At 29.1% G+C, this 20,217-nt stretch overlaps 1 protein-coding gene across 1 annotated transcript in view; it reads right to left on the reverse strand.

Moving 5' to 3' along the window:
* LOC111677477 (nephrin) overlaps positions 1-8,443 on the reverse strand; it is a 138,433-nt gene extending 129,990 nt beyond the window's left edge. Inside the window, exon 1 of the mRNA XM_046955322.1 lies at positions 5,888-8,443. Within this exon, the coding sequence (XP_046811278.1) occupies positions 5,888-6,230 (343 nt within the window). The 5' untranslated portion in view covers positions 6,231-8,443. The remainder of the gene's footprint in view (positions 1-5,887) is intronic.
* Positions 8,444-20,217: the final 11,774 nt, after the last annotated feature.

A 20,217-nucleotide genomic window follows, 5' to 3' on the forward strand; every position in this document is an offset into this window, starting at 1 on the left:
CAGTAGTAATCGAACCTGCACATGAGCAACATCATATGTACGGCAAATCTCTCGCGCATTATTAAAATATTTATTTTTGTAATAGGTATTTTATTATATTGCGACAATGACAATAAATGTATTTAAGTATTAATGGATTTTAATATGATGTAATTTATTGAACTATTCAAGAAGATATTTAACTAAGACCAAAGTATCATTAGATCAACAGAAGGTGGTCAATGCTGGGATTCTTTTTAATCCCGTTCTAGTACTAGACAATTTAGGGTCTAGTTAAGGTACTTTCAGTAGTAATGACATTATGTAGGCTTTTTTGTCTAAAGGAGAGGAGAAAAAAATATTAGAAAATTTATGACGACTCCAATTGCTCTACATTTAATTCAATTTTCTTTTATTTTTTTTATTAACAATTAAGTAATAAAGTATGAAATAAATATAGAAATTAATACATTGTCTTAATGTAATGTGCAGATGGTGTGGTTACCTTATAAAACATTGTTGTTTTTCTTGTTATTGTCATAATCAGGTTTGAAATTTATTAGAAATACGTTTATATTGTTGCTGTGTTGTTGTATTGTATTTGATTACGTATTTATGTTCTTTACGCTTTTAGCCAGTTTATGGTTTATTCTCGTATTCAGTCCTATTGATGGATATTGTTGTTGTACACTTCCGTTAATTAAGTATATTGGGCCATGATGTTTTGTTATACAACTTGACATAGAAATAAATACACACGAGACTATGTTGGCAGTCACTTCCCCACATTCATTTCATTTTCGTTTGGTTTACAAACAAAACAAAAAATACTGGCGTTATTACCACAAAATCGTGGCAAGTGTATGGGTATTTTCTTTTAAGAGTCACAATGTTGGTTATATCACGTAACTAATAAAACAAAAAATACCTGTTTTCTGTTCCCTGTTGAATCGAATGACTTGTTACAAAACAAAGTTCTAACAGCAGCAAAAAAAAACACTCAACTAATCAATAATGATGGTGATGATGATGACGATCATGATAGATGGTAATTACTAGTGTTGCTTGCAATCAGAGTATTAGACCAACCAGCAAACTAACAAACAAACCAACCAACAAAAACCAATCAAAGAAACATTATTATTTACAAATAGCGGATATCAAACAATGCCTTATCATTATTTTTCTGCCCCTCTTCTCGCATTTTATAACCATTATCATTGTCGTTTGTCTACTAGGAAACTACAAAACAAAAAACAACTTGTCATTCAATTTTGTAAGCATTTCCAATAAACAAAAAATTTACTAAATAAATATCGAACCAAATCTAAAAAAATCGAAAAATCTAGCCATAATGTCATGTTAAATTACGCCCCTTAAAAAATATACCAGCAAATAACAGTTTATGTACATGTATTTGCCACAAAATGTTGTTACACCCGAAATATGTATAAATGTTTGTATGTATATTTTACCGTTACTATGACCAGGCTTATCTTTATTAAATTGAATAATTTGTAGGACGTTCTATTTCCCTAAACAATAACCACCGCGAGCCACAGCAGTGATAGCAAAAATATCTGTTTATTGTCTAGATTTTTTTAAGTGTCATCGTAAACTTTAAAATTATAACACGCTCGAGCATTCACGAGCAAGCACAAAAGTTCAAAACAAATTGAAAGTCGTCAAAACAAACTTCAACAAAGAACTCTCTCTATCTATGTAAATATTGGCCTGAAACACACAAAATTTTATGACTCATTCACCAGGCCAAGATGACAGTAATGTACTCGTAGCACAATTATTGTCTTAGAAGTACTACAAGTAACAATTTTTATTGCAAATTCTTACTACTAAAATATTTATGAGTTTGTCAAGTCTATTTATGACGATGACAACGACAACAAGTTCGACTATTTCTTGTTTTAGAACATTTTAAAATTTTAGAAAAAAAACGATAAAATAATCGCTAATAAACTCTAACAACAAGGTGTGATAGTTCAGTACAAGCGGTAAAAGGCGCCTTTTGGAGCAATAAATTTGTCAACTCAATTGTCTATTTGCAACAGCAAAAAGAAAAAAATACTTGAAGATATTAAAAGATATTCAGTGTTAGTAACAAACATAAAATTCTATGACAAATTGATCATTAAATGTACAATTTAATTTTCTTTAACTGACAATTAAATTCAGATTTGTGTTGAAATAAAAAGTTTTCAAATTGGCTATTTTAAATAAGATTGCTTATTTTTAATATCGAAGATTGTGGTGAATTTTACACAAGTTAAAATGATTTTAAATATTTGATAACGGATGTAAGTTAATAATTGAAAAGATTTTTCAATTCAAGAAAATATGATTGAAAACAATAATTTTTTCTTTAAATGGGTTCTACATTACAATACTTTGTTTTTACCGTTATTGGACGTATTTAATACCTTTAAATGTTCTAATCACATGGAGTAATATTTGTACGAAAGCCTAACAATGTCATCTAAACTGTTGCAGAGTTTCATTTTCCTTTATATTAGTCGGCTTGTACAATTTTGTATATCCATTTTTATTTAGGTTAGGTAAACTTCCTCAAGTTCTCTTCCAAATATTTCCAAGAGTTATACGGATATCCTATATGCTACAAAGATAACCTCTAAAAGAGTATTCGGTTAAGACCCTCTTACAGTCAAATAATGTCTTAAACTTAACCTTGTCAGTTGATATCGCCCTAGTACCACCAAATTTATATTAATATATTTTCTGCCTGAAAGTTGCTGATTAGGTGAATATGTGTATTCAAAATAAAACTTCAGCTGTATTCTGTCTTTCAGATTAGGGACTTTTTCCGTGAAGAAACTAACACCTATAGGTATATGTTCTAATCATCTTAAGGGCTATGATATTCTTTATAAGATCAGATCTCTAAGTTCCCGAAAAATTTTATGTTTGGTATGCGATAGGGCAAGCCCGATGAATACATTGATGACGACTCCTATAATAACGTTTAGTCAATTCGCCTAAAGTCGAATGACGTTTTGATGTAAATCTTGCTTAATATTGTATATAGTAAAGATTTATGTTTAAATATTGTATTGGCACTTTCCATTTGAATTTTGCAAGATTTTCTATTACATCCTAAACAAATTATTTATAATTATTTTTCTAAATAACTAGTTAATCTTTCTACACTTGTTTCTATTATTACCTAAACAATCATAATAATAATAATAATTTCTAACACATGTGTTCAACATTGAAAATAAAACAAAAAAGTGCATAATTTTGTTGTTGTTGTTTTTTGTGGGCCATTCCCACGATTTCTCTGAATCTTGTTAATTTTCATTTCTGTTTGTTCGCCTTTTTTTCGCAATAATTAATTTAACAAAATGTACTTTATTTATTTTTTTTTGTTTGTTTGTATTTGTTTGCACTTATTTTTTATTTATTTATTTTCTAAGTATGAGTACACTGACCTGTAAAATATCAAAAGTGCATTTAGCAAATGTGCAATTTTAAAACTGGAAAATTGTTTTCATGTACTTGCCACTTACACATAAATAAACAACTGAACAGGTGTGCGTATACGAACGAGTTGGTTGTTGCATGAATGTGAATGAATAAATAAATGACTGAATGTTATTTATGTATAAATGTTTGTTGATAAATAGAATTCATAGTTGCAACAAATACACACATAAAAAAATAAAACAATTTGTTTAGTACCAGAGTAGTTACACATCATCGTGCACAATTTGTGCATCAATTACTCGTACGTTAATACGTACGTACGTACAACATAAGTATGTTTGCAAAATAAGCGAATAAATGAAAGAATGAATGAATGATTAGATATCATTACATTCATTCAGCATCGAATTAAGTTCACACTACATATAGGAAGATTTGGCAAATACACTGATTTAAAATTGATTTATAGGAATGTGTAGAATGTATTAGAATGGGGATTAGATTTACCGACAACAGAAATCAATTAAGGCAATATCAGATAGTTAGGTCACATTTAAGACCATACTGGATTTGTAGAAAGCTCTAATCGAAAACACTTGCAGATGTAAACCTTTGCATCATATGGCCATTTGGGAGTAGTTGGCAACGAAAGAGCGAGTTGACTTCCTTTAAAAGAAGGTCAGCCTGATGTAGTTAATTTGGCGAACATGAAAACATTCAAAGCAACTAGGGCCGAATTTTCAAAATAAGGGCAATAGAATGAATTACAATGATCCTATGCGATGACAATGACGAGAGTAGGATAAAATGCCTCTTGAAAATGAGCAAGTATACGTTTAGTATTTTGATTATGGACACAACTATACAACCTAAGCTTAGTTATCGTGTCACATATAAAGGTTTGCACTGATTTTTTCTTCATCTAAACTTCTTTAACAATGACTGTGTACCTTACATGATCTAATATGCATTCAATCATATAATGCACAGTATGCCTATAGCGAGCGTTTAAAGTTTCTATCAAAGAACAAAAGCTCTGGTCTTTTTTTTTGGGAAAGTCAGAACCAGATTTTTTGGATATTCTGCAATTGAAAAAAAGACTAATCAATACGGAAGAACATGGATAAAAAATTGCGAAAATTTTTTTTTTTAAAATTGAATTTTTCCGATACTCTTTTGTCCAGGAATTCAAAACAATTCGTCAGTATATTTTGCAATGGAGTGAATGCAATTAAACCCAGCAAAAAAGAACTTCCAAAAAAGTGAAAAATAAGTAGAATTTACTCTATGGAAGTACTAAAAAGGCTTGAAGAAGTTATGATTTTAACACAGGTCTTTTAAAGGAGGGATGTCCTTTTTAATTGATTCCAAATTCACTACATCTGAAGTCATTCTTAGGAAGTAATTTTTATGTTCTTTTTTTTGATGGTGTTCGGAAGTGAAGTTGTAGTATTATAGAAAACAACTAATTTGACCCAAATAATATTAAAATAAAATTAATTTAATTACAAAAATTTCAGTACAAAAAAATATGGCTTAAATTAAAAAAAAATATATACTCTTTTCGATTTTGGACGTCAACAAACATTACTTCTACAGGAGGTAAAAATTCACTTGAAGTGGTGACAAATGTTATTCTTTTGGAAGTACTTCGTTTTATTTTTGCTGGGAAAGTACTGACAAGAATGTGTAGTTTTTAAGTTCATTTAAGTTTGTTCAGAGTTTAAGAACACGGACCTATCTACAGTAGAGATTATCTACTAACAATGCACTAAGTACTAGCAATGTTATTGCAATTTGAAAATGAAAAGATTTTTTTTGAAATTTGTGATTTGGATACAGTAGATTAGACTGGTTTCACGTGGTTTCTAATGTAACATACACCCTACTTTCAAACTAACCAACTAACTAAGTAAAATTACCAAAATTTTTAAGCTGATAGTTTAAGTATTACAACCACAATCTTTATATTATGCGACTTTAGCATAATATTGCTCCAATCTCTTTACTATATACAATTTTAAAGAAACATAACTTTTAAACTACTTCTATGTTGTATATTCAAATAGAGAATCACTATCACCACTAAAACATAAAAAATTAAACAAATAAAGATACGTAAATAAAGCAACATTTAATGCTTTTTTCTGCTTTATCCCTTTTTATTGTTTTATTTACTTTGTTATTTTCTTTTTTTTTTTTTTTTGCAACTCACAAATATAGTAATTGTTATTTACAAAACGAAAGAAGAAATAAAGTTAAAAAAGTCTTTCAAAAACGGAGCCAAATAAAAATAATAAAAAAAATATGCAAAAATAATTATTTTAATGCACATGCAACAAAACGACGAATGACAAAAAAATATAAAGAAATAAAATGTGAAAAAAAAACAGAATTGAATAAAACTGAAAATGATGCATTTACAAGTGTTGGTTGTTGCACTTACCAAACCAGACGAAATGAAGATTTTTAATCCAATGTATTGCTGCTGTTGACTGGCGATAGCGATGATTGTGATGCTGATGATGTTGGTGATTCTGTTGTTGTTGTTGTTGGTGATGATGATGACGTTCGTTATGTTGCTGATAATGCTTTTCCTGATAAAGACGATGACAATGTTGACATATATTGCTGGGAGCAGAAGCAGCTACAACAGCAACATCCGTTTTTTGTAACTTGAAAGGCGTTTCCAAAGGATCTTTTAATTTCATTTTGCTAAAGACATCAGCCGCCACCACCACCACAACAGTAGAAGAGTTCAATGATTGTTGGGTTATTATTTTTTGCATTTTCTTTTTTTATAAATTTAAATATATTTTGTTTCTTTTAGATTTTATTTATAATTTGGGTTTTTATTTATTTTTTGTTTTTTGGTATATAATTTGGTCAAAGTATAATTGTTTTGGTTGTTGAAAATGTGTAAAAGAGTCGAGAGTAGAGTAGTCGAGTTGTAAAGTGGGGTTGTTGTTTTAATTAAATTCTTTTTTTTCGGAGATTTTTTGTTAAACAATTATTTATTTTTTGCAGCGCTAAGAGCAACACAAAATGATTTGTGTTGATGAAAACATTATTACTGGTTGTCAGTTTTTGTTCGTTTTTGGCTGTTCAAATTTATTTTTTATTTTTGAGCAATTGTTGCTCTAGTTTAGGTCCTTTTATGATCAAGTTGTAATATTTGTTTTTCTGAAAACTTTTCGTTAGTTATCTTTTTCGTTTTGCTGTTTTTTCGCTTTTTTGTTTGTTTCCTGTGATTTTGGGCGAAAATAAAAATAGCGCACTCATTCATACACACATTTAAAATTGAAATGTCGATGCTGTTGGCATTTCTGACATTTTATTAAGAATTCCTTTTTATGCTTTTTTCTTACAGTTTTCTGTATTATTTAGGATTACTTTAATGGGTCCATCCATACAGTTACAAAGAATGATGTTGATGTTGAGCCAAGGGGCAGTTAGTTGCTGTTTGTGGGGCAGCAATAGTAGAGGGAGCTGCAATAGTAGTAGTTATCAATGATTTAAAAAGGGCCATTGACCGAACGGACAACCAACCAAATTCAGTTAGCCTGAAATTTTCATACGTTTAGCGGCTGATGATTTTATGCTGTTTTTGGCCATAAAAACGCCTTTTTAAAAACATTTCAATTTGTAAATCATCTTCTTCTCTTTCAGTATTTTCTATTTTAATGATACTGTTGTTGTTGTTGCTGCTGTTTGTTCCTTTTTATTTGAGATGATATATCCTTGGCAACAAACGCATAACATTAAATTGTTATAATACCATTACCAATACTTGTGCACATTACAAATCAACAACAACAAATATCATCGACTCATGTGGGGGTCCTTCGTCTGTCGTCTTGGATTCTATAAATACTCATACAAACTCATTCACAACTGTGGCAGGCAGGCACGCAAGCAGCCACGCATACATGTATGCACACTGGGATGTGATGTGTTGAAAAAGATGTTTATATAAGAGCATGAATGAAACCCGTTATATGGGTGGGTGGGTTGGATTTGTTTAGCTGACAGACAGTTCAACAAAATATCTTGCTGGGTCTATGACCAGTATACGATTTTTTGTCTATTCTGTAAGGATTTATTTCAATTTGTTTCTTTTGCTGTTGTATATTTTGTTTTTTTGCTCCTTATGTTTGTGCAGGCGTTTTGATTTAATGCTTACATCAGCTGAAACTATCTGTGTACTGCTAATTAAGACTCATAAACGTGCTATGTAGCTCAACGTTTATAAACACTTGTGTCACTCTCTACTCACTTAATTTATTTAATTTCTCGATTTTGTTTGTTTTACTGACAGAAAAACTTTTTCTTTTATTTTTTTGCTTTTAAATCTTTATGTATTTAATTTTCCATTTTTATTTAAAGCAGGCATTTTTTCTTAAAGTCCACCATGGGAACAAGCTAATGACAATTTAATCATCTTGCGACATGTTGAAACATACATATAAACTTAAACGCGACCGTAAAATTTGTTAAGAGCTCTGAAAAACGTTAAGCGTTAATTACACTAAAAAAATTTTAATTATTTTAAACAATTTACTCCAATTTTTCTATTTCCATAAATACTTTTTTATATTTTTTACACACTCACGCACTCCATTGTTAATGGTGATCACACTTAAATTTTCTTAAATTTTTATTAAAATCATGTATTTTTTCTTATTTTTACATCATTTTTGGAAAAGAAAATTAAAAACACTTTTTGTGACATTTCAAATTTCCCTACAGATTTTTTAAACGTTGTTTCTTTTTTTATACTTTAGTCGAGTTAAGGATAATTTAATAAAAATTCTCGTTGAAAATAGGTGACAGTTGAACAATAAGCATGTTGTTGTTATTGATGTGATGCTATTTTCCAACACTTGTAATTTGTATCTTTTTTTTGCTTAGCAAATTGTTGAAATGAAAAAAGTTTGCGCGTAGTTTAGCTGAAAGACCGTCAATACCGTTTCAGAGCTAAAACCGAACTAACGGCAGTTTCCGCATAGGCAAACTCAAAACTGCAGCGCAACAGCTAAAACACCATACACATGCAAGAGTTTTTCCCATACACTCTCCTGCCAAGATATCATCACTCTCTGTATGTACAGTGACAGCCACATATAACAGAGCTCTGGCTCAGACATGTAAACGCACTCTATCCAAAAACACTTGATAGTTTGGAAAAAAAGTGGAGGCTGCAAGAGATACTTACTACGTAATGAGAGACAGGCCTAATGTATAATGAGAGGCAATTCTTACCAGATATCAGAGTGACGCATATGCGTCAAATAAGAATTATTACAAGAGAGTTGAAAAACCAGTTAAAAAGAGAGCCTTAGAGAGCTAGAAAGTTTTTCTCAATTATTAAACAAAACTCTAAAAAGTTTGTTTTTGTTCTTTTATACATACATATATACATTCGCTTGCTTCTTCTTGAGACCAAAGAAAAAAGACAAGAAAGACAACAAAACAGGGAGAGAAAAAAACAATAAACAAACATGTGTTTATTGCAGTGTTGTATGTGTGATAGTGTGCGCTTTTATACGAAGGTTAAAAATGTGTTTACAAAAATAAACTGTCAGTCGGTTAGAGCCACCACCGGAGTAGTCACACGACAAACAGAAACGAAAGATGAAACTGTTAAACACAGCAGGAGTTTCACTTTCGAAATTCGAATGTGGAAACTGGAAATTTTTTTTAACAATAATTTACACTTCCCATTCTATGCTTTAGTGACGTTTTGAAGTAGAGATGTTATATTATTACTGCTTCCACTGTATTCAGCTCAAAGGAATTGTGTGATTGTTGGTTGTCGTCGTTTTGTTGTATTTTTTGTATGGCACATCATAAAAATAAAATAAAAATAGAAATTGAGAAATTATTTGTGAAATGCGCCTGTCTAAAGGAAGCTGGAATTTCATTTCAAGTGTTTTCAGTTTTTTGTTTTGTTTGATTTCAAATAAAAATCAAAAATAAAATATTCATATGACTTTAAAACTTAAAGAAAAACTACAACCGTATTTTGAATAACAAAATATTTATGAAATAGGTAGAATTAATTTTTATTAATACTAACTAAAAAATTTAATTGCGACTAAGAAATAATAATATTTATTTGTATGCTATTCACATATAAATTGATTCAATTATTCTGTATGTCATGTTATTTTGACATTTATTGAATGTTTATGTTATTCCTTCACATCTGTTTCTTCTGCTTTGCTCCTAGTCTCATTTTTCTTTTTATTCAGTTGTCTTCTTTTGCTTGTACATATGTCAAATACTCCTCTCAATTAAAAGTAGATTTTGTTTATTTTGCATATTCTTTTTATGTTCTCATTTTAACATTATTATTTATTGTTTTGACAAATACTCATCCTCGTTTCTCCCACTCTAATTTTCGCTCTATATTCACATTACCGCTCTGTGTTCTTCGTAATGTCTACAATTCAAAATTGTTTTGTTGTGAATCTTTTAATCCTCCCAACCATTATTATTTCAATTATCATCGTACCCACTGACGACTGTCTGTGTGTGACTGGATGTGTGTATTTATTTATTATTGTATAGTAAGTAGTGGACACACATATGTTGCGTATCGTAACGTATCGTGCAGAGTATTCTCATAACTTAAAAGCATACATACATACGTATGTATGTCTGAATATTAGAGAAGTCCAAAAAAATACAAACAATTTTATCTAGAAACCTTACTGAGTTTCAAATCCGCATTGTTAAAGTAGCAAGTTCCATAGATTCTTCTTGTTGCAATACCATTTTCACAGCTTTGCAGCAACGATCAGTAATAATGTCAGAATTTTGTAGACTATTTTGAAACTGCCTGTATAAGTGTAGATTTTTTTGTAATTTAGATTTGTCAAAGGTGGTAATATTCCCAAAGCCGAGAAATTAAACCATAACAACGCAAAAGCAAAAGCCTTAAGACCAATAAGTTTGTCAAGGAAAATTGGTAGATCTCTGCAGAAAAATATCTCCATTTCGGAGATCTTCTCCAAGGCCCAGCACAAAAGTGTTAAAGAAAAGTCAGTGCAAACAGCCATTCATGAGGATAGATTTCTAAATATTATTGTCTAAAATTTAAAAGAAATATAGGTAAGGATGTGTTTATCGTAAATACATTCTCTAAAAGTTTTTTAGACGAAGAATATATGAATTTAAAGATAATTATATTTTAACATTTTGTTTGTAACACATATAAATTTCAATTAAGATCCATAAATATATAAATATATTTTGAGTTCTTGTAAGATTCTAAGATGATCTATATATGTTTGTCTGTCTGCATATATATTTTTAGTGGATGCAGTTGGTTTGATAGTAAAAATAGGCAATATCGGTACTTGATTCAACTTTAATACGATAAAATTCGGCATGAACATATTTAAAAGAATTTAGAGGATCGCCTAATAATTGGCATAAACTAACATAGCAAATTTTGTGGGAAGCAAGATTCCATTTTTAGAGATAATCAATAATTATTCTAATCCTAATATATATTATAATTTTTTTGTAAGTCTGTTCGTTTGTTTGTATGCTTGTTTATCAATCAAGCCTAAACGGCTGTACCGATTTTCTTGAAATTTGAAATATTGGTAGATCTATTCGTGGAGGGTTTTATAGGTGTTATAGGAGGGTGTTTTCAAAACTTGGACTTGATTGAGTAAAATGGGCGAAAAGTGGTCAAAATTTGTACTTTTGAGCATAAATTCCAATTATTGTCTTTATTAAAGCCAAAATATATTCCATTAAGCTTTTTATATAAAGCATAGTAAGTTGGACCAAAAGGGGACAAAAAATGTTGTAAAGCAACTACGCCTTTTTATAATATCTAAAATATTCATATTTTAAAGCTTGGTCTATATGATAGCAGGTATTCTATGTTCTAAAAAAGTTTAATGTAAAGCATGTACTTTTGGAGCACTTTAATAGCCATTGCGAGGCTTTCTCCGAAACTAGATCCAAATTTTTAAATATCGTTCGTTTTCGTTTTTTTTAGGATATTCTCAGATGAAAAGCTCAACTGTCTTTAATTCCTCATCAACCTAGTTTAACTTACTAACAAAAAAAGAGATTTGATGCGAAAGCACGATATTATGCATTGTGATATTTTTCTAAAGGATTGAGTCGAATCTGACCTCACCTATTTTGAAGAAAAATAAAGATATGTAAGATGTTAAGCTTTCATTTTAAAGTTGACAGAATGAACTTTTAGAAGGCATTATCAGTGCTCAACTGTCTCTATCCTTATCCATCTGGTATGAATTACTTACAAAAGGTAAGAATAGAAGCGAAAGCACGATATTGTGCATTCTGCTATTTTAGATCATATTATGCAAGAGCCGATAAATTTTAACCCACAGACCAAAGTAAACTTTTCTAAACGATTGAGTCGAATCTGACCTCACATATAGATGTGATAGAGAAATTCTGAGGACTCGGAAGCTGTTTAGAAAAGTATAATTTGTTCTCAGATTTTCGTCTTCTTGTCGACCAGTGTTATTTATGGACGGTCGACATCTTATTCTTGTACATTATTTATTGGACATTCTTTTTGATAAAAACACTTTCTGTTATTTCCTATTTTATAATTTATAAACAGAATCATAAACAGACAAAGCTCGATGATTGATCCAGTGGTACATTTAGGAACAGACCTAATGTTTATATGTTTTATTTTTATATTGCTAAATACATACATATATTCGTAAAAAAAACTATTTATAACCAGTGTTATCTGATTTCCGTTAAAGTCTTCATAAAGGGACTAATATATCAAATTAAAGAAAACGTTATAGTTTTTTGATTTATCACGCTCAACAATAGTAAAAAGAGGATTAGATAATTTTAATTGTTACTTTATTAATAACTTGTTTAATTTTATCCAAACCTAGTTTTAATGGACAGACTGAGGAGCATTCTTAATTGACCCAGGAAGTATACCAAATGGATTTATCTAGGTTCAAAATATTTGTTCAAAAATTATTAGACATTTAAAAAAATCATAATTGCACAAATTTGACCCAAAATTATGACTGAAATCTTTGCTTTGGTTGATATAGTATCCCACTGGTTACTCCTAAGGATACGACAAACATATATTCTATTTTATAATAGTTATTTCCTTTATTTATTCTCTTGAGAGTTTTTTCTTCGTTTTACTCTTTTTGTCCGAATATGCGTGATTGTACGTATGAGTAGATATTGTGGTTCATGTGGTTGTAACACTAGTTATTTGTTGTTGTGGTAGTCATGTGCACGTGAGTATTTTGCATGTAGATACTCGCTTCATACACATTATTCTACAGCAATATTTAAAGGTAAACATTGGTTTTACTCCAAATCAGAAAAAATAAATGTAATTATTTATTGAATTTAGTGGGTTGAAAATAGTAGATACATGTGCATACAAGTTCTATGTGGAATTTTTACGGATGAAAACTACTCAATTAACGTTATGTGTATAACTAGTTGTAACGTATTAAAGACCTTGAATAAAAAGAAGTAAAAATTGCATATTTACATATCCAAATCTGAATTTGTCCAAAATAATGTACATATTTCCGCATGTATGATAATTTGTTTACATCCATAATCCTTTAATATTTACACTTTTTTTTTTTTGCTGTCACTTCGAAGCACTTCAAAAACAAAGTAAAGCCAATTTAAAAACGTACTTATTAAGTTTTGCGTAGGAGATGTCTAAGGAATAAATAAATATTTATGTATGTATTATATTGAAAATAGGATATTATAATACAACGTTTATGTTATTAATATGGGAGAAGTCATGTAATTGTTTTGCTGCAAATAAATAAACAAGTCCAAATGTGTTAATTTTCTGTTTAATTATACATGCGAACTATCAAAGAAAAATTATTTAATAATTTTAACTGATTATAGTATTATTTGGTGTTCTAATTTTGAGGAATCCATTTATTTATATAGAACGTCTGAAGAGCCCCAAAAAGGATATTTGTTATTTCACAAGAAAGATGAAGATTTTTGTTAATATTACACATTCTTACATTCTTAAAGAGGTTGGGAAGAAGAACATTAGAGGATATATGTACTTATAGAATTCTGTTGCTATGCGTAAATTAGGACATAAAAGATATTTAAATTACAGAAACCGAAATATACTACCGGCATAAAAACTCAAGATTTCGGACGTTTGGAATATAAAAAATGTTTAAAATACTTTTGATGTATGTAGTGTCAATTGACGTTAGCATATATATTTTCGAATAGACATACATTGACATGTGAAAATAATCATCACCGTAGTTGCCTTAACTCTTTCCGTTGTTTTGTCGAACATATTTAACATTCGACTATGTTTTTAAGAATGTTTCTTATAATATTTCCCTTAAGTATTAATTTTGTTTTTATAGATAAAAATTAAGATTTTATTCTTAATTTTTATCATCCATATTTTAAAATCAGGTTTTAAGAAATTATCACCTATAACTACTTCTTAAAAATTGTTGTTAACAGCGTTTAAAAACCACTTCATTTAATAACCAAAAAAATTATATTGGGAGATCGGACAATAATGATATAAATTGATATAAGTGTATGAAGACATTTTTCAAATCAATATTAATAAAAAATATTGGTGTTACTTTTTGGTGACCGTTCTTCGAATATCTTATATATTCGACATTTAACTTTGATCTTCTATAAATCACTATTAAAAACTGAAGTTCAAAAAATAGTATTTTTCCTGGATTCGGCAACTCTATTTAACTTAATTAAGTATAAGTTTTCAAGTTTTTTTTTTCTCGATATAAGTTATATTTGATCTTGAAAGCGGAATTATTTATTTGTTTATTTACTATATTTGCCCGGAATTTTAAATGATTTATAATATTAAATCTATAGATCAATACATGCAAATTATTGCAATACATGCAAATTAATATCGAAATTTAAATCTACATTCAAAATATATAACTCAGAACAACATTCACCAAAATTTACCAAAATCACACACTTCCTACCTTTTCAAAATTCTTTTGGCCAAGTAATAAAAAACTTACCTTTAAAATTAGCAATAAAGAAATAAAAATATTAATACTTTAAATTTCGGATTTTTATTTATTTTGTCCTTTAAAGCATGATTTAAACTCTTCAAAGCATTTGAAAAGGTACTTTACTAAAAATTGAAAAAGCTAAAACCAAAATATATTTCATTAACAGCCTTCATACTATCACACTTTACGTACGTAAAGTCTAATGAAAAAGTAAGATAAAATTCCATCCGCATTTCAAAAAAGGAAAAAGTCATATGTTTAATACTTTTTGTATTTACACGATTTGTATAAAACAATAACAAAGTAAGCTGGAAACAGCTGTTTGACTTTATTTGAGTTTACATTAGAATACATCCCTGATCTAATGCTACGAAATTTTCCATCCCTACTTTCTCTCATTGTATTACATATTGTGCAAGGCGAATTCAGATAAGGTGGTGGCAGTTCTGCAACAACAACATTTCCCATGTATATTGGTTTTCGTAAATGTCAAAATCCATGTGTACGGAGAATTCATTTGATGAAAAATTTTTGTAAAATGTTTATATTATATTAAAAATAAAGATTAAGGTATTAAAATTTGTGAGGAAAATATATTCTGAATTGAATAATGTTTGTTTCCATCGAAAAATTCTATTCCGGCAGCTTAATTTGCAAAATTTAAGTAAGTGCCTTAAGTTAAGTAAAACTTCATTTTTTGTGAAAAATAAACAAAAAAAAGTACATATTCATGAAAATATTATATTACGAAGGAATGAATACTTGTTGCGAATGTATAATTCTACTCCGGCGGAGTAATTTTCAATATTTGTCCATAATGGTGCAGCCGCGGGACGGGTAAATACCTCATATGGGTTTTGTTATATAAAGCGTTCCGGAACAGACTTTTTTCAGTTAATCTTTTTATCAACATAGTGTATATATAAAATAATATTGTTTAATTTGTTAACATTTAATAGATTTCAAAATTAAGCCATAACGTAGAAGTCATTTGCCGCCAGCCGGGTAAATACTTCGTATGCGTTTCTTAATATTAAGTGTTCCGGAAAAGATTTTTTTTAGTTAATCACGTTATCTACACAATTTTTATATAAAATATAAAACAATATTTTGTAATATGTTAACATTTAATAGAAAAAATTTTTCTCTTAAATAACATATTTGTATACATACCAATTATGCCATTATTTAAATAAAATGATATTTCTTTACGAGATGTTTGGTATTTTCAGATTTCTTACATAAATTATTCAAAATATTAACGAAGTTTTTCCCTGTTTAACGGAAATTAACGGAAACCAGGCGAATTAAGAAAAAAATTATCAGCTGATTGATTAACACCACCTTATATGAATTCGCCTTGATATTGTGTTTAGACGAGCCCATCCGTATCCTTCTACAAATTTGACAGATCATATTACTTGTGTGCTCGTGTGAAGGGCATTAGAATAAATAATATTCATTGACTTAGAGAAAAATTGTGTACTAATTTTTTCTCTTTTTGTTTCATGTTTCAAAGAAATGCTTATTAAAGCTTTCCTATACAGTCCGGAAGTCTGTGCTTCAAATTTTATAAAATTCGGTTCAGTCGTTGTTATAATAAGAAGTAATTGCATAACAAAATGTAGCAAAAATATAAATATTTGCTTTGCAGTTTAATTTGTGAAAAATATTGATATTTATAAATTTAAAATTTACACAAATTCAAAAACTTCATACAATTTTAAAATTACAAAACAAAATTCGTTCCTTTTATCTGTAAATTTTTAGTTTATTAAAAAAGTAGAAATTTCTGTAATGTCTTTGTTTCCAATTGAAACTAAGTAAAGATATGTATATCTCTGTTTAAAATTGTTAAAAGTATACCCAGTCATTTACGTGTGGACCTAATGAAAACTACGAAACCCTCCTTTTTACACAAATTCATTTAATTTTTCAAAAATATATCTTTTGGCTGTTTACAGCAAAATAATTGTCATTTATTTGCATATTTCCGAAAAAGTACCTAAACTACACATAATTACCCGTTTACCCGTTAGGTTTGAATTACCCACAAGAATATTACCCCCCTATGGTCCTTTCGCAAACGAATAGCTGAATCGAAAGTATTTAGCTTTAGAAAAGACAAAAACCAATTTTTAAGAACAAAACAGTATTTTGTCTGTTTATCATCATTTACTACATTATTTACCCATCATTATGTGCGTATATTATTTACCGTTGACCAAACTTTCGCAACAGAAAAAGAAAATTCTTACACTTCAGATAGCTAAATCGAATCAAGCACAAAAATACCGATTTTCCCATTTCCATATTGTTGATACCCATTTTGTTCCAATTTTCAGTTGTGATAACTTTGCTAAAACATATTTCTGACATTTTAGAATGCTAAATTGAAAAATTTTAGCATTAAAATAGACAAAAAATAAGTTTTTATGCACAAATTTTGTCCGTTTTTCTTCGTTTTCACCAATTTTTTTACTCCTTCTAATCAAATTTTCGGAAACTTATATAGCCTATTGACGCTTCTAGACATATATCTTCCTATTTTCTTAATTTGAGGAAAATCGAAATTTGAAGAAAATTAACCAACTTACAAAGAAATTTATAATACATTTTAGGATTATGATTTATCATTTATTCAAATAATATAGCGAATTAAAGAATTTCGAAAGTATCATTTTGTTATTTAGAGTAATCAATTAATTATCATTAGGACGTTTCGTACACCATTTTTTTTTTTTTTTTGAGAGGTATTCCCATATTAAATTAAATCAGTACACTCTAATGAATATATATCGTCTATACTTTATACACTTATGAATCAGGTGGATATTCATTATAGAATCATTAATGAGAGGTTTGGTCAAATATATATCGATAAAGAGAAGGATCACAAAGAACCGGAATTACTAAGTCCGATGTTGGACTAATGGTATTTATACTGAATGGTTTTCACTATGGAAAAGACAGTCACGACAGCAGACTAGTGTCACAACTTGGCAATAACTAAAGGTAGGGTTCTATAATGCAGATAAATCGTTTTTAGTTATTATACCCTACACCACTATAGTGGGGAGGGTATTATACGTTTGTGCTGATGTTTGTAACATACAAAAATATTGGTCCAATACCCACCTTAAAGTATACCGATCGATTCAGAATCATTTTTGAGTCGATTAAGACATGTCCGTCCGTCCGTCTGTCCGGCTGGCTGTCCATGTAAACCTTGTGCGCAAGGTACAGGGCGCAATTTTCAAGATAATTTGATGAAATTTGGACAAGCATGTTTTTTGGCACAAGGACGAAGCCTATTGAAAATGGTTGAAATCGGTCCATTATTTCACCTAGCCCCCATACAACCGTACCTCCCGATTTGAACTTTTTATGCTATAATTACGCCAAATATTCTGTTATCTCTCTAAAAATTGGCACAAATAAGTTTTATATAAGTATAAATGATACTGCAGATTTTCGTAAGGATCGGCCTATATTTGACCCTAGCCCCCATACAAACCCCCCTTCAAAAAATGACTTAAAGGTCTAAAATTGACTTGTAACCATTTGTATCGCAATGAAACTCAACAAAACTAACTGTTATTTAAAAATATATCCTTTTCCCAAATTTACCGAGGATCGGCCCATATTTGACCTATATAAAGCCTCATTTAGAAATTTTAGTTTTTTATCAATAAATGGCTTAAATATTTTGGAATTATGGTAATATTCAACATAAAAGTTTCTTTACAAAAAATAAAAATTGTATAAAAGTAAAAATTGTAAAAATATACTCATGGTGTAGGGTATTATATGGTCGGCCATGCCCGACTATACTTTCCTACTTGTTATAATTATACTTTAGTAAAAGAATATAGATAAAGCTTAAGTAAATCTTTCCACCAGCGTATATTGTGTACTTATAAAAACGAGAAACAAATTATCGACATTATAAAATTTTACAGTTAGTTATTGATAAGTTGTAATAATATGTCTAGGTGTATTTCTTCGAATGTGATGCTCCCTTCATGCTGTACAACACTATTTAAAATTCATATTTAATTAAATATCGTATAATCTCAAAGAAAAAAACTTTCAAAGAAGCGAAAAATATGTATAATTTACTCCATGAAAGTACTGAAAAAGACCTGAAGAAGTGTTGATTTTAACACATTCTTGTCATAGGAGGGTTGACCTTTCTTCTATGCCAAATTCACTACATTTGAAATCATTCTAAAAAATGGATTCTTATCGCTTCTTTAGAAATCAAAATAGTGCTACCTTTGAACTGGTAATAAATTTTATTCTTTTGGAAGTACTTCGTTTTATTTTTGCTGGGATGTAACATAAACATATGACACAATTAATCTTGAATTAGTCTCTTATCGCCTGTGCGCAAATATATGTATTTTTCTTAAGGAAATGCGACAACATTAAAAAATCATGTGTCCAAGTAGATTATACCTAAAAGAAGTATTCATTTAATTTTTACAGAATGTTTCTTACACTTTTACACATGTAATTTAAAGTTCTTATTGTTATTTTGTAATACATAGTTATTTGAACAATAAAAGTAATAAAAAAATTCGATGTAATTGGAAAAAGTAGTAAAAGAAGTCAAATTGTAAGGAAAATTAAGAAAAGTTTTGCTAGAAGCTTCAAATATTTATTTTATATCCTTTTAATTTGTGTGTATGAGACTTATTTTAGTTCTGTGATTTTCTAAAGAAGTTTAATTAAAAAAACACAATTAGATTTTGCCTGTGTGTTGACACAGATATGTATAAATCGTTACCAAAGATGAAAAAGGTCGTAAAAGATTTTTCAAAATTTACACAATTTAAATTTTTTTCTTTTTCGATTCGAATTTTCTAAAACTAAACAAAGAGCATAGTTTCTAAAATTAATTTGTGTAAATTTTTTTAGTTTTGAAATGTGCAGTTTTCGATCTTTAAAAAATGTGGCATAAAATCAGTGATTTGGCCTCAGATATGCAGATGAAGAATTTGATATTTTAACAAAATAATTACGCCAGTTTTAGTGCTGATCCAAAAACTTTCAAAAATATCACATGAAGCCTAGTAAATATATTCAAAGCAAATCGTCATATACATTATTTAGAGTTTTCTCTTTATTGCTTATCAATTGATATTTTTAATATTTCGAATTTATTTTTCAAGTTTCTAAAAAATTGTCAATATGATAATTTTACAAATATTTTAATAAAAAGAATTGTTAATATATAATATAAGCATTAATAGCATTTTGGAAATAAATCTGGCATTTCTAAACGGCTGATCCGATCGGGATAAAATTTGGCGTGAGCGAGCCAAGGAGTATTCTAGTTTAAGTTTTGAAGATCAACCCTGCAGATGCCCCAGGGACGGCGCTGTGGCGGCTCAAAGTAAAGTACCTACGACATATAAAATTTTAAAACTCGTGCCATTTTTTGGTTTTTCACCCAAATACAAAGATTTTTATATTTTCTGAAAGCGCTCGACGAGATCTTGAAAAAACATACTACTTATTATCTATTATAATATCCGAGTTATAGGCATTTAAAAATTTAGTGATACAAAATTTACCATACCTTGGTCCGCCTTTTTTGAATACCGAGCGTATTTTGGGCCAAATGGACTCAATTTTTTCTTGTTAGTTAGACAACAAAATTTCCAAAAATATACAAAAAATTTAAGATCAATATCATTTAAAGATCCAAAAA

The sequence above is a fragment of the Lucilia cuprina genome, chromosome 6 (assembly GCF_022045245.1).
Source record: "Lucilia cuprina isolate Lc7/37 chromosome 6, ASM2204524v1, whole genome shotgun sequence".
NCBI classification, from domain to species: domain Eukaryota; kingdom Metazoa; phylum Arthropoda; class Insecta; order Diptera; family Calliphoridae; genus Lucilia; species Lucilia cuprina.